At 31.8% G+C, this 14,120-nt stretch overlaps 1 protein-coding gene across 2 annotated transcripts; it reads left to right on the top strand.

Moving 5' to 3' along the window:
* The first annotated feature begins 5,783 nt into the window (after positions 1 to 5,783).
* Positions 5,784 to 11,966, top strand: LOC139495602 (low-density lipoprotein receptor-like). Of its 2 annotated transcripts, none has more exons than XM_071283887.1 (5): positions 5,784 to 5,897; positions 6,875 to 6,943; positions 8,349 to 8,459; positions 9,341 to 9,490; positions 11,122 to 11,966. In XM_071283887.1, the coding sequence occupies exons 2-5, from the start codon at positions 6,898 to 6,900 to the stop codon at positions 11,304 to 11,306; spliced, it is 492 nt and encodes a 163-aa protein (XP_071139988.1). In that variant the 5' UTR covers positions 5,784 to 5,897; positions 6,875 to 6,897; the 3' UTR covers positions 11,307 to 11,966. The 2 variants fall into 2 exon arrangements, with proteins under 2 accessions (XP_071139988.1, XP_071139989.1); XM_071283888.1 differs by having other exon boundaries at positions 5,883 to 5,901.
* The last annotated feature ends 2,154 nt before the right edge of the window (positions 11,967 to 14,120 follow it).

The following is a 14,120-nucleotide window of genomic DNA, read 5'->3' as shown; positions in this document are numbered from 1 at the left end:
CTACAAATCAAATTATTTGTGGTTTTTTTATATATGATTGATCACGACTTCAAATGTTGGAGCTTACCATCGAGCGGCTAGTATAACATTTATGGGAAAACAGTCAGTAGGATAACATCTGGACTTCTAACCGACAGAAGTCATTATTGTATATTTTTTGTAACCTGAAGAACATGTACCACATTCTCATCGACAGTATATGGAAATCATATATACTTAAAAATCAAAATAAAGTATTATACTTTATAACTGACATTACATAGCGGAAAGAAAATATTGTTCTATCAAAACATTTGTATTCGTGTTAGAAAGAATTGTTCTAATGAAATATGTTTTTTTTCTTTTTTTTTGTACATGTTTTTATTGTGTTTTGTCGTTTAATCACTGTCTTAGGTTTCGGAATTAGCGTTTAAAAAATGTCTATAATCGCTTACTTGTGTATGTTTCTGTTCTAAGCAATGATCATGTTTTTAGTTGTAGTTTGTTCATTTTGGTCATATTTTTTTGTTTACTGTTTTGTTATGAATCAGTCTGTTGATAATGCCATTTAAATGTATAAGCAAGACTTCATTCAGACTACACCAGGATCCATTTATTTATTTATGTGACCAGGATTCCCTTAATCACGCTACCAGAGATTTTTAGGGTAACCCTGTTAAAGAGTTTACTTGGCGTACGAGTGAAACGTTAAAGAGTTTACTTCGCATACGAGTCCGTATACGAGTGAAACTTCGACACCCAACAACACAGCAGGCCATGTGTCGGTCACCCAGCATGGATGGCCTAATGAAAAGGGAAAGAAACACAATGAAACGACGGAAGAAGATAGTAATTAAACCAAGTGACTTTATGAACAGTTGTTTATCTATTGTGTAAACTATGTTGTTTTGTGCAGAAGTGTTTCTGTTTTTGATTATAGTAGAAATCTAAACTTTATTTTGTGCACGACACCCTTAACATATTGTTATGGTGTCACGGAGCCCTTTAAAAGTACAAATTGGTGTACGAGACCCTAACATATTGATATGGTGTCATGGAGCCCTTTAAATAAAGGCAACAGTAGTATACCGCTGTTCAAAACTCATAAATCCAGGGACAAAAAACAAAATCGGGGTAACAAACTAAAACCGAGGGAAACGCATTAAATATAAGAGGAGAACAACGACATAACACCGAAACGTAACACACACATAAACGGACCAAGCATCAAACAAAACACCACGAGAATAACAAATATAACATGAAAACCAAATACATGAATTAGGGATAGACAAGTATCGTGCCACGTCTAGATCTGATCTCAATATCTCAAAAATAAGAGAAAACACAAACGACTCAACGTTAAAATGCAACACACACAGAAACGAACAATAATATAACAATGGCCATCTTCCTGACTTGGTACAGGACACTTTTAAAGGGGAATAAAAGTGGTGGGTTGAACCTGGTTTTGTGGCATGCCAAACCTCGCACTTTAATGGCAAAGTTAAATATAACATTGAAATGACAACATAATATTACAGGACTACAATACAAATAAATAGGAGAACATATTAGACAAAGAAAAACATGATTAATAGATAACAAAAAGCATCAGGTTTAAAATTCAATACGCCAAAAACGCGCCTTGTCCACACAGGACTTACAAGTGACGCCCAGATATAAAAGATCGAAAGAGAAAAAAGTACAAAGTTGTACAGCACTGGAGATAAAAAGTTGAAAAGGTTTCGCCAAATACGGCATTGTTTTTATGCCCGGGATAAGAACATTCTTATTATATAGAACAATTCATGTTATTGCAAACAGTAAATTTTATCAAATGAATATGAAAGAGATATACATAAAGAAACTGAAGTATTAACTATTTAAACAATGATTAACTACATTGTTTTTTTAAAGAACAGTCAGTTCTATTGTTTAAAAAGTTTTAAAGCAACAACAAAAATTGACTTAAAATATGTCATTGTCAGCACTAGTAAGCAAATATATTTTGTTATATTTCTTGTTTTCATATGTGCTTATTTTTTATTTTTTTTAATAGACTTTAGTTTTGTTCGCAAAAATTATTTTAAAGTCGTTATGAAAATTTAAAACCTGTGACCCTACTTTTTGCTTGGTGTCAATCGGAACAAATTCTATTTTGTCTTTTGAGTTACTCTTGGATCCCAAGTTTTTTTTTATGTTCCAGTGATGTTCGGATATCACTATGAGATGAGTAATTTTTATAATTTTATTATTTTTTTATTGTGTATAAACTGAACAGTGGAAGTTCAGGGCTAAGAGGGGGCTGTGTAACGTTTTTCGTTTATTACATGCATCACTGGGTTTTATTATCATGGTATAATTAGATTACTTATTTTCATTAACCGTTATAAAGTAATGCATTACGATCTATTTTAGTCGCCTTCAATAAGAGTGTACTTGTTAAATGTCAAATCAATCATGTTAATCAGCTGGTGCCAAGTTGTTTTGTTTATACAGGTGTCTCGGTTGACCTCAGCTTCGGTTGACCTTAGCTCCGGGCTTCGGGCTCCTGTAATTTAGCTCCTGTAGAATATTTCTTTGTTCAGAGTCATTTAACCATATTATTATCAGGATATTATAGTGGTATAAAAGGTGCGTACGTAGGAGATTATCGATTATACCACCGCATTGTTGAGTCTGCACTTGGGATGTTGTAAACTTCTATTACTGTTACATGTACTTTGGATTTTGAATAATACAGTATTGCACTTTAAATCGACTTTGTGTTTATGTTAACTTGCAAGACTTCGTTCAGACTACACCAGGATCCATTTATTTATTTATGTGACCAGGATTCCCTTAATCACGCTACCAGAGGTGTTTAGGGTAACCCTGTTAAAGAGTATACTTGGCTTTTGTCGTCCGTGTACGAGTGAAACTTCGACACCCAACAACACAGCACAAACACAAGAATACACACTTGAGTTCAAGTTGCAACACGTTAAACTAAACTAACCAACCAAACACATTTTTCGTCATACAATGTTTATAAGATACTGGTAATTCATTTTCTCTTTTTCTATATCAATTTTCGTGTATCAAACGGGAAAATAGCACCATGAATTTAAGTATATAATGAATTTCAAATTTGCTATAGACAAATATGCAGACTAGGGAAATTACAATATCAATTATCCGCGAAAATGTAGTATAACGTGTATATGGTAGTTTTCAAATATACTCTAGTTATGTTTTTATGCCCCACCTACGATAGTAGAGGGGAATTATGTTTTCTGGTCTGTTCCTCCGTTCGTCCGTCCGTTAGTCCGTCCGTCTGTGCGTCTGTTCGTCCGTCCGCTTCAGGTTAAAGTTTTTGGTCAAGGTAGTTTTTGAAGAAGTTGAAGTCTAATCAACTTGAAACTTAGTACACATGTTCCTTATGATATGATCTTTCAAATTTAATTCCAAATTAAAGTTTTGACCCTAATTTCACGGTCCACTGAACATAGAAAATGATAGTGCGAGTGGGGCATCCGTGTACTTAGGACACATTCTTGTTTATTATTATTATTATTCAGTTTTCAAAATAGGTGGTAGGTCACTAAAATAAAATTATTGACTTATAAAGTATGAATTTATGGCTTGGTGAATTAGGCACGATATCGAAAAGCGACCATGAAATATTTTATGTTTTGTTAAAAAGAATCATTTAATACAAAATGTTATGTCAGATATGCTCGTTCGGCAGAGCATGATATTGTGAAATTATATGTCATTTAAAGTAAGATAGATATCTAAATTGTTGACTAATATCTGTTTCATACATTCTGTAATCCCTTGTTGCTTTACTTTACACGTACATACCTGCCAACTTCAAGCTACATAATGCATCGTATTAGCGATGCACGATACAGTTTGGAAAACCAGTGTGGAAAAATTAATAAACGTGTTAAAATTATTTTTGTTAAAATAATATTTGTGATGTACGATCATAAACTTGTATCTTCATCATATTTTTTTCAAGTATATGACGAAATACTTTTGAAAACATAATGTGCGTTAAAAACAATTTATTTCATTTCATGTTTAGCCAGAACATCCTTGATTGACTTTCTGAAAAGTAAAATATTTAGTAAAATTTAGAAAATTTTTGACTTTCATTTAATTTTTTTTATATATCTTTGACATGTTCTTGACATTCTGAATTCTGTCTTGAAAGTACTCATCAAACGACGGCATTTTTTCATAATTTGGCTCGATATTATCTCGACATTAAAAAATCTGAGTTAAATTCGGACAAAATTTAGTAAATCCAGACTTTAAGACATTTGTAGTGTATTTTAATGGTTATGACAAAACGGTCAGACGTGGGATGATAAATTTTGCAATGAAATGGAACTGAATTCATAAAGTTAGTACTTCCCGCAATCAATTCATGTCGTCTCATCCAGCATAACATATATATAGTAATATTTGCTTGTAGATTCTTGATTTGACTTTAAAAGATTATAAACCGTTTAGAATTATGATATTAGGTTATGTACCGCATATATCCAAAGATAAACGGCAGGACAATTTGACTGCCATAAGAAATGAACTAGATTTGCAAGGCAGAAAATTAGTCTTGTGTCAGATCTTCTACGAACTACTGACCGGGATATCGCAATGTTCGTTAACGTGCATATAGCGTGGCACTATGGGCACAAGCTAAATTCCGAGAGGAAAAAAAACTACTTAACAAACTTGGTCAAAATTTCTGTCAAAGTTACATTTCTGAGCCTAACAAGATGGCTAAAACAGTAAATCATAGTGACCAATATTTCTATGAAGATGATAGGTTTATACATTAATTAGAAACTCTGCACCAAAATACCTACCAAATATATAAACTTTCTATTAATTCCTATCTAACACTGAATCTAACAAGTTCCTTAACTGTTCGCTCCACGGTGAATGTAAGATAGAATGACATTAATTCTTATATTAGAGGTCTAAGTCTTGTAAGTTTCCAAGTTTCTGAAAACAAGAATGTGCCCATAGTACACGTATATCCCTTTTGCATTTTAATTTTCTATTTTCAGTGGCATGAGACATTGTGGTAAAAACTTCGGCATTATAATAAGAAAGATTATATCATAGGGAACATGTGTACTAAGCTTCAAGTTGATTGACTTCAACTTCATCAAAAACTACGTTAACCCAAAACTTTAACCTAAAACGTGACAGACGGTCGAACGGACGGACGGACGCAAAGATCTGAAAACATTATGTTCATAAATGGGGCAAACATGGGTTTTTGTTTGCAATACTATACTTATCTTCCATAACTACAGGTAGGACAAAGGCAATTAATATGATTAAAAAGAGACTATCTAAGTGCGTCTTATAAAAAGGCACTCTTCTAGTCATGATCAATCTTGTGTTTTGTTGATCCTGTTTTGCTTATAATCATGATAATGAATCAATTTACATTCGTATATTACATGTAGTCTGAACACAGACACCATAAAATGTATAAATAGTACAATGTTGCATAAATATAGAGTTAAATTTTAGCGTCCATTAACTTTAGTTGAACTGTGTGTAATCTAGTACATGTTTCTGAAAACAGATTTGTTGATCCTGTATTGCTGATAATGAGTCAATTTACTTTCGTATATCAAATGTAGTCTGAAAACAGACACCATAAAATGTATAAATAGTACAAGGTTTCACAAAAATAAGTTAACTTTAAATGTGTGCATTCTAGTACATGTTATTGAAAACAAATTTATTCTAAAAATAAAGACGAATGGACATTAAACAGCTTGATTATTATTTGATTTCCTGTTTCGGAAAAATGTGTCCAATCTCATTAGACCATGACTTTGGTACATAAGATGATGTTGCATACTTGTTAAGCAATAGTCTGGTTTATTCAGTTGACAAGAAATGTAGGTATTTGATTAAGATTATTTTGATTGTTTAACAAACCATTTTATTGTAAATGTTGTAATTTGTATTTCCTTAATTTTTTTCGCAGTTTAAACCTTTCTGAACATATTTAAGCCCATTATATAAAAAAAAACTTTTATTCAACGTGTTGCTGCCGGTTATATCAGAAGAGGCTTGGACAAATTGATTAATCCGATGAGCCACTGGTATCAATGGGAGAATCTATATTTAGTTGTATTAATCTCTTTCTACAAGTGTTTTTAATTTGATACGTTTAAATATTATGTATGTATACATCATATGGTATATTCAGTTTTGACTGAACGTTAAAGAGTCCCATCAACAGTCACTCTTGGTAGAGTGTTAGGATATACTTAACTTTTGAATGCTGTTGAATGGTCAACCATATCTGTAATTGACTTTTGATACTGTAGGAGGTTTGGTCTTCCTGAAATTTTTGTTCAATGAGGGTTGGCAAAGTATAAATCTGTGCGTGATAACTTTGGTGTTGCTGAACAATATCTTTTAGGAATTTTGGTCAGAAATGCTCTACAACATCGTACTTTATTTGGCCTTTTGTCATTTTTGGATTCGAGCGTAACTGATAAGTCTTTTGTAGACGAAACGCGCGTCTGGCGTAAATACAAAATGTAATCCTGGTATCTGTTATGAGTTGTTTTTTTCGTCCATAAAACATGATTATACTGGACAATACAGAGCAGTATTTCGTATTACTAGTATTACTTAATAATGCAAATAATTACCTGGTAGAAATATAGTTTTACTAAAGGTTTTCTTTAGAATTTTCCACTGAGTTTAATCCATTTGAGTACATTTGTAAAACGTCAAAAATAATAACTCCGCAGTCTCAAGTTATACCTTTTATGAATGTCCGAAGATATCATATTAAACAATTTACAAATTGGACTTTAATTACGGTTATTCCTCATTTTGATATTATCCGTTCTCATTTTAGTGTCCTGTATCGCATAAACAAGAATGAAGATAGTACTGGTATTTGGACTGTTTTTGGGAACAGCTTTGTGTATGTATATTAAATTAGAAGGCATCATTAACAATTTGTGGTAACAAACTTGTCTTTTACTAAACATACAAACCAAAATATAAACAATTAAAACCCCACCTTCAATATAAGCACTGTTTGACTACAAAATGCTATCTGAATTAGAGTCGCATATTGAAGTACTAAAATATTGTTAGGCTTAAAGTATATAAGATTGGAGATTAAGAGCAAACAAATCTTATAACAAAGCCATGTTACTATTGTTTGTCTAGTTTTTTTTTTTTTTTTTTTTTTTTATTTTTAGCCATGGGGTTGTCGGTATATTTTCCATTTATGAGTTTGACTGTCCCTCCGGTATCTTTCGGCCTTCTTTTACTACACAGCTACTTTTGCATAGGTACTATTTCTGTACCAAAAATCTGTAGTACTGGAAATTTACTTTTAATATTCAGTACTATTTTGTTACTTTAAAATTATTGTAATATTTAGGTACTTGTATTTTCCAGTACTTGATTTGTACTTGAAATTTTAGTACTAAAGTGTGTGGTTGCACAGTTACTTTTTCAGCATTTTGAAAATTTGTCAATTATAAATCTCATATAGTTATGATGTTGAAACATGGAATACTGTGATCATTGTTGGTATTATTTATGTACCAATATTTTAAGTACAAATCAAGTACTGGAAAATACAAGTACCTAAACATTACAATAATTCTCAAGTAAAGAAAAAGTACTAAATATTAAAAGTAAATTTCAAGTACTACAGATGTTAATTACAGAAATAGTACCTATGCAAAAGTAGCTGTGTAGATCGAGGTGAATCGGCTGAACTTATAATTCAATACGTTACTTTTGTGTGTTTCATTTGAATCGCATTAGTATCAATATTAAATTTTGAACTGTTAACCAAGTAAATCTTTTCATGAGTTTTGACGGGTTCGTACTTATTTTTAATAACCTGCCTATTTTTTATAGATTGTTGTATTTTCGTAATTTTCATTTAAGCCATGTGTGTGTTTTCATTTGAATTTACAGTTTATATTATAATATTCAAAACAAATGAACAATGTTGTAAAATATAGTCAGGACTTCTTTTATTGAATCCATTAAGGCAACAGAAGTATACCGCTGTTCGAATTTCATAAATCGATTGAGAGGGGGAAAAACAAATCTGGGTTAACAAACTAACACTGATGGAAACACATCAAATATAAGAGGAGAACTACGACACAACAGAAACACAACACTTAAATTTAACACACACACACAAACGAACTATAATATAACAATGGCCATTTTCCTCACTTGGTACAGGACATTTTTTTTTTAAATGTTAGGGTTAATAATGTTTTATCTTTATCCAGCCTTTTTGAGAGAACATGGTGTAAAAAACCATCAATCAATCGATGTTGTTTGTTTTTCAGGCTGTTCTGACGATCAGTATGAATGTCAAGACGGTCAATGTATTGAGTTGAGTCAGACGTGTGATTCTCATGTGGATTGTAGTAGAGGAGAAGACGACATGGGATGTTCTGGTAATTCGCCGTTTCAATATATATAATGTATTTTGGTAAATATTTTCAAAAATGTACACCAAAACGTCGTGATTGGTTGAAAACGTTCGAAACAATTGAAATTCAACCAATGACGCTACATTATTTTCATTTGGTGTTCGAAGAATTATATTACCAATAGTCCTTTAGATTCTGAAACGGCCAATAACAAAGCCACTTTTTCTATTTAAAAAAAAATCTCTTGGTTATAATAGTAGATGGAATGCTGTTTGACGTAAGGTTTTTCTACATCAAGATATAAATATTAGATCAATATCAAGGTAATATTCAACTCGGAAGTTCAACAATTATCGAACTAAAACCTACTATAAAACATGTACAATTGATAGTAAAGTCATTTGCGCATGTCATTTATTCTAGATTAACTTCAACCTTAAATTATTAAGTTTGCCTGTTAGTTTAACGGGATGCATAAACCATAACGTTGCAATAGTTCAAAGTGATGAAAAGCCCACTTTATACATTACGTTCGTCATCCGTAACTTTAAATTCCCTCAATTAAGGCCGTAATATCTTATTTTATAGAATTTTTTGTTTTTTTTGGTAAATTACACTGTACTGTCTAATGGGATTTCTTATATATCGTTATCAGTACAAAACACCATAGGTTAGAAATCATTGACACTTAAAGGAATATATTAAATCATATATGACAACTTCTACTCTCCAAGTCATTAATCAACTCAGTGACGAAATTGTTTCTCTGCAACATATTGTGAACCAAACTTTGGATGAAAAAAATATATATATATAACACAAATGTAGCCTGTATTGTTATGAAATCTAAAAGTGTATTGAATTTTTCAAATGTTTTAACTGGTATTTTTTTATGATTAATACAGGCTGTGAAAGTTATAAGTTTAAATGCGGTAATCAAGATAAATGTATTACATGGTCTTGGGTATGTGATGGTATGGATGACTGTAATGATGGCTCGGACGAACGTGGGTGCACTAATATCTGTTGGAATATCGACATCTATCAGTTTAATGGTAAGTAAAAGATTTATCCTGATGTTAAAGGATATTGAACTTGGATGTTTGCTACTCTGTTTCAAAATGACAAGCTTTTAATAAGAATGATATAAATGCAATGTATAGGAATAGAGAAACTAAAAATGCAGAGTAAAATGAAGGGTCTGTGTGTTTGTTTTCGAGATATGAGCAATTGTAATATTTGCTAGAACAAAATGTAGAAGTGATTCTCTCTAAATTGTTTGTACATTTAAAATATGTACCTTAAGTTTTTCTTTCAAAAATTATAAATAAGGCTTTTTAAACTACAAGTAATGCAATTATGTTAGAAAAGAAGGAGTTAGTGGACAAAATTTAATGGCTATGCATGAATAAAACTAAAGAATTCCGAATATCTGGCAAAAACTCAAGACAAGCGAACATCATTAAAGCTGTCTGCAATTCAATATTAGATACATTACACAATTGATTTACTCATAAAACGGCATACAAATAGTTTAATTTATATTTAATAGCCTTGAAACAAATTACCTTAAATTTCAGAATAATAAACTTTTAATTTAGTAACGATTTCACTGAGGGTGAATAAGATAGTTAATGATCTTATTTTTGTACTTAGCGTATTAAACTTTATAGTTGGCAATTGAATGCACTTTACTAAATTTCCTGACAGGAAAATGCATGTAACTTTAAATTGCCAGTAGTTGTCATCAAACATAGAGGAAAATATAACAAAAAACGTAAACAGTAAAATGTAAAACAATTATATCCACAGAAAAGAAATCTGTGACTTAATTTGGTACCTAACACTACAGAGAGATAACACTGTAAAGTCAGCAAAACATTTTAATTACATTGTGTTGTAAAGGGAATATTAAGCTTCTCAGTGATCAAAAATGGTGTTTGTCAAACTGCTATATAACCAGTATAATTTTTCTGATAAAATGGTTGGTTCAAAATTTTTGAAATTTTTATATTTTTGTTAAAGGTTCAAAGTAAATACTGTGTCAAAATTTTATGAAAATTAAACGAGCCAAACTAATTTTAGTGAAAGTGTTGGGTACCACCTTAACAGAGTGAACAAAGACGAGAGAATCTACATTCGATAACATGGACATGCGAACAACAGTCAATACATGATTTCGTATACAAATTAAATAATCAAAATCAATTTGTTCTAGCTAAGAGAATATATTTACAAAGTAAATTTTGTTATTGACCGTTTCTTTTAAAAAAAAAATGTGTTTCTAACAGAACAATATATTAATGAAAAAGTGGCACAGCTAAATGTCCTTCAACCAAATAAATTGAATAAACCGCATGTTATAGAATTCGTCCTCACAATGTATGCACCTAATTATTATTATACCGATGTTAAAAAACTTCCTATTGTCTTTGTATCCTAGAAAAAGTTACAAATTGATATTTTGGATAACTTTTTTTTACAATCTTTGGTCTATTTAATGATAGAAAATAAACTGTTTTATCATTGTATTACCGTTCTAATTGACACATTATTGCTGTATTATTGCAACTAGTTTTACCTTTCGTTTTGACCGGTAAACTAAAAAGGGTTTATCATCCCTGTCCCGCTTCCTATCTGATACCATCATAACAAAACATAATATTGTATGTGTATTTACATACAGCTGCAAGCAGAAGACGCAGTAATACAAGACCTCTATCTGACAAACCAGTATCCAAGGTCCTCTACAAAGAAAGGAAAGTTAACGCTACCCGAACAAATATGCGCAGAGAGAAAGACGAAGCAGAGAAAATAGATTATAAACTTGAATTGCTCAGGTTGCTGACGAGGAGAAAAGACGAAAAATAAAAATTGAAACGTTCCGAAGAGTATGCTTAAAAACAATTTGAATCGTCCATGGACAATGATATTGACAGTTTGTAAACATCCCTTTTTCATTTTCCTTTTTTGTTTGATCGTCTTACATTGATGTTCTTTTAACACTGGATGTCATTTGAAACAATATTTTAAGCTATATTGTAAACCAATCGCTACTTTCCCGAAACCAAAAAAAACGATAATATTAAGCGTCTCAAAAACTCGAAGTATATAAAACTTTGATAATTTTAATCAACCTACATCAAGTAAATTTGAAAAATCGCGAAATTAAATTGCCACAGAGTAGGCTTGGAAGGGCTACGCATAAATCAAAAGATACGACAAATAAAGCTGGCTTGCAGTAATTCATTGTATCAACCAAAGTTTTTGACAATAATTGGTGACAAAGTATGTTTTACACTTTTAATCAATATGAATATATGACAGCTAGATACATGCTATTTGTTCTTTAAATAACGACCATTTTTTGTTTCAATGGCGATAAGACTATTATGTTAGACCCTAGATAGCGCATGTTATATTATCATATATATTTAAATTTATATATTCTCATCATTCTGATGTTATTTGAATTGACCTTAACATTGCTCATTCTAACTGCTTTTTTCCGAATAAAATACTTCTTGCAAATGCAATAATTTGTGTTGTCCTTTATCTATGATTGATTATGACGTCAAAGTTTGGAGCTTAACATCGATCGGCTGCTATAACATGAACATCAATAGTCATCAAAGGTACCTGGAGTCAATTTCACAAAAAAACATACGACTAAGATTGATCGTGAATGTACTCAATTGTTCATGACTTACGACCAGTCTTAGTCGTAAGTTTTTTTGTGAAATCGATTCCAGGCTTATAATTTGATACGCCAGACGCGCGTTTCGTCTACATAAAACTCATCAGAGATGCTCAGATCAAATCGTTATAGAGTCAAACAAGTATAAAGTTTGAAGAGCATTGAGGATTCAAGATTCCAAAAATGTGCCAAATACGGCTAAGGTTATCTTTGCCTGGAATAAGAAAGTCCTTAGTATTTTTATAAACAGGAAATTCACAAAAATGACCATTTAGTTGATATTCATGTCAACACCGAAGTGTTGACTACTGGGCTGGTGATACCGTCGGGGAAAAACGTCCAAAAGCAGTGGCAATGACCCAGTGGTGTATATAGTTATCAAAGGTACCAGGCTTATATGTGAATACGCCAGAAGCAAGGCAGATAACATGATATTATGAGGAATATTACACTAAACGGTAATCGCTCACTGTAACAGTTCAGAAGGAAAAAAAGAAAGAAAGATATCGACACTTTATCATTCTTTATCGCACATATCATTTAAATTTCATTCGTATATATTGTGTGCTTAGCTATGAATCAGTTAAGGGTAAAATGGCAATTTTTATTAGCCTCTTTTCCCTTGACCATGGAACAAACCAAAGATCTCCCGTAATTTGGATAATAACGTGATAAACCAACTCAATTATATTTTTTTGATTTTTTTGATTTTCAGTGTTTAAACGCAACTTTAAGTACCGCATTTAGGGTAATTCGTGGCGGTCAGTTTTTATTGGCGGAGTGCCTGGAGAAAATCACCGACCTTCGATAGCACCCGCAAGAGCAGGGTTCGAACCCATGACATCAATGTTGACTGGCTAGTGATTACAGTAGTTACTACTTAGACCACTCGGACAACGAGCCCCCCCCCCCCCCCCCCAATACTATTTATAGATCGATAACCCTGTTTTTAGACGTATTAGATAAATCAGGTTGATTATTTGGTAATACATACATGCATATTCGTATATCCAGATCGGTGCGTGCTGATATATTTAAAACAATTGAAAAAAAAGCAATTACAAACTTGAAGAGCAATTAACACAATGACGCAACTTAGAAAAAGCAATGTGCTTTCTATCAATTATATTAGCTGTTTAAAGCTGTGTATCTATCTAATAAATAAAGACCTTTCCAAATTAAATTTACAGTGTGTTAATAATGTTGTGTTGTAACAACTGTCTCTGGTTAGAGGGTTTGATCTCTCGCAAACATGTGTAACCCGACCACTTTCTGAATGTCAACGTTTGTATTCATCAGCCTGTATATAAACAAATATCCCATGGGATTGATTATGACTTTATCCTATAGGATTTCATAAAATCCTGTGGGATTTTTAAATATCCTACGGGAGAAGAAAATATCCTGCAGGATTTTGTCACGGTTTTTACTCCAGTTGCCGAACCAGGCGTGCCAAAAAAAAATAATTTAGTATTGTGTAACCTATCCCCAGAGGTTATTATTGCCAAATTGGATGATTGTACGATTAAAAAAAGTGTGGTTCCAATTTGCACTTATGAGAAGTGCAAATTAATCCAAGAACATGTTAGTGGATTCTTTGGTACCTGTCAATACTGATTATGTTATGTCGTTTATTTTTTGTACACAAATAAGGCATTGCATTTCTCTTTTGAATTGCTTTACATTTTGTTATTACGGGGCACTGTTGATAGCTATACGATAAAAGTTAGTTAGTGAAAACCATACGGTTAGATATCTTTATTCACATCAACGTAATTGTATCTAAATTTAATTGCTTTCTTATTGGGAATCATATATGCTTATTTTCCAACTGATAGGATCAAACTATGTGTCTCTGTAATTGCTAAAGAAATGATTCTTTAGAACAAAAATAAGTACATGTATATGCTTACATATATAGGTAAATCTTTTCAGTGACGTTTACATTTTGTTAATGTCATGCGACGTTACAAGGTGAAGCGGAAAAT

The sequence above is a fragment of the Mytilus edulis genome, chromosome 11, assembly GCF_963676685.1.
Source record: "Mytilus edulis chromosome 11, xbMytEdul2.2, whole genome shotgun sequence".
Taxonomy (NCBI): Eukaryota; Metazoa; Mollusca; class Bivalvia; order Mytilida; family Mytilidae; genus Mytilus; species Mytilus edulis.
This window is presented reverse-complemented; position numbering and strand designations above follow the sequence as displayed.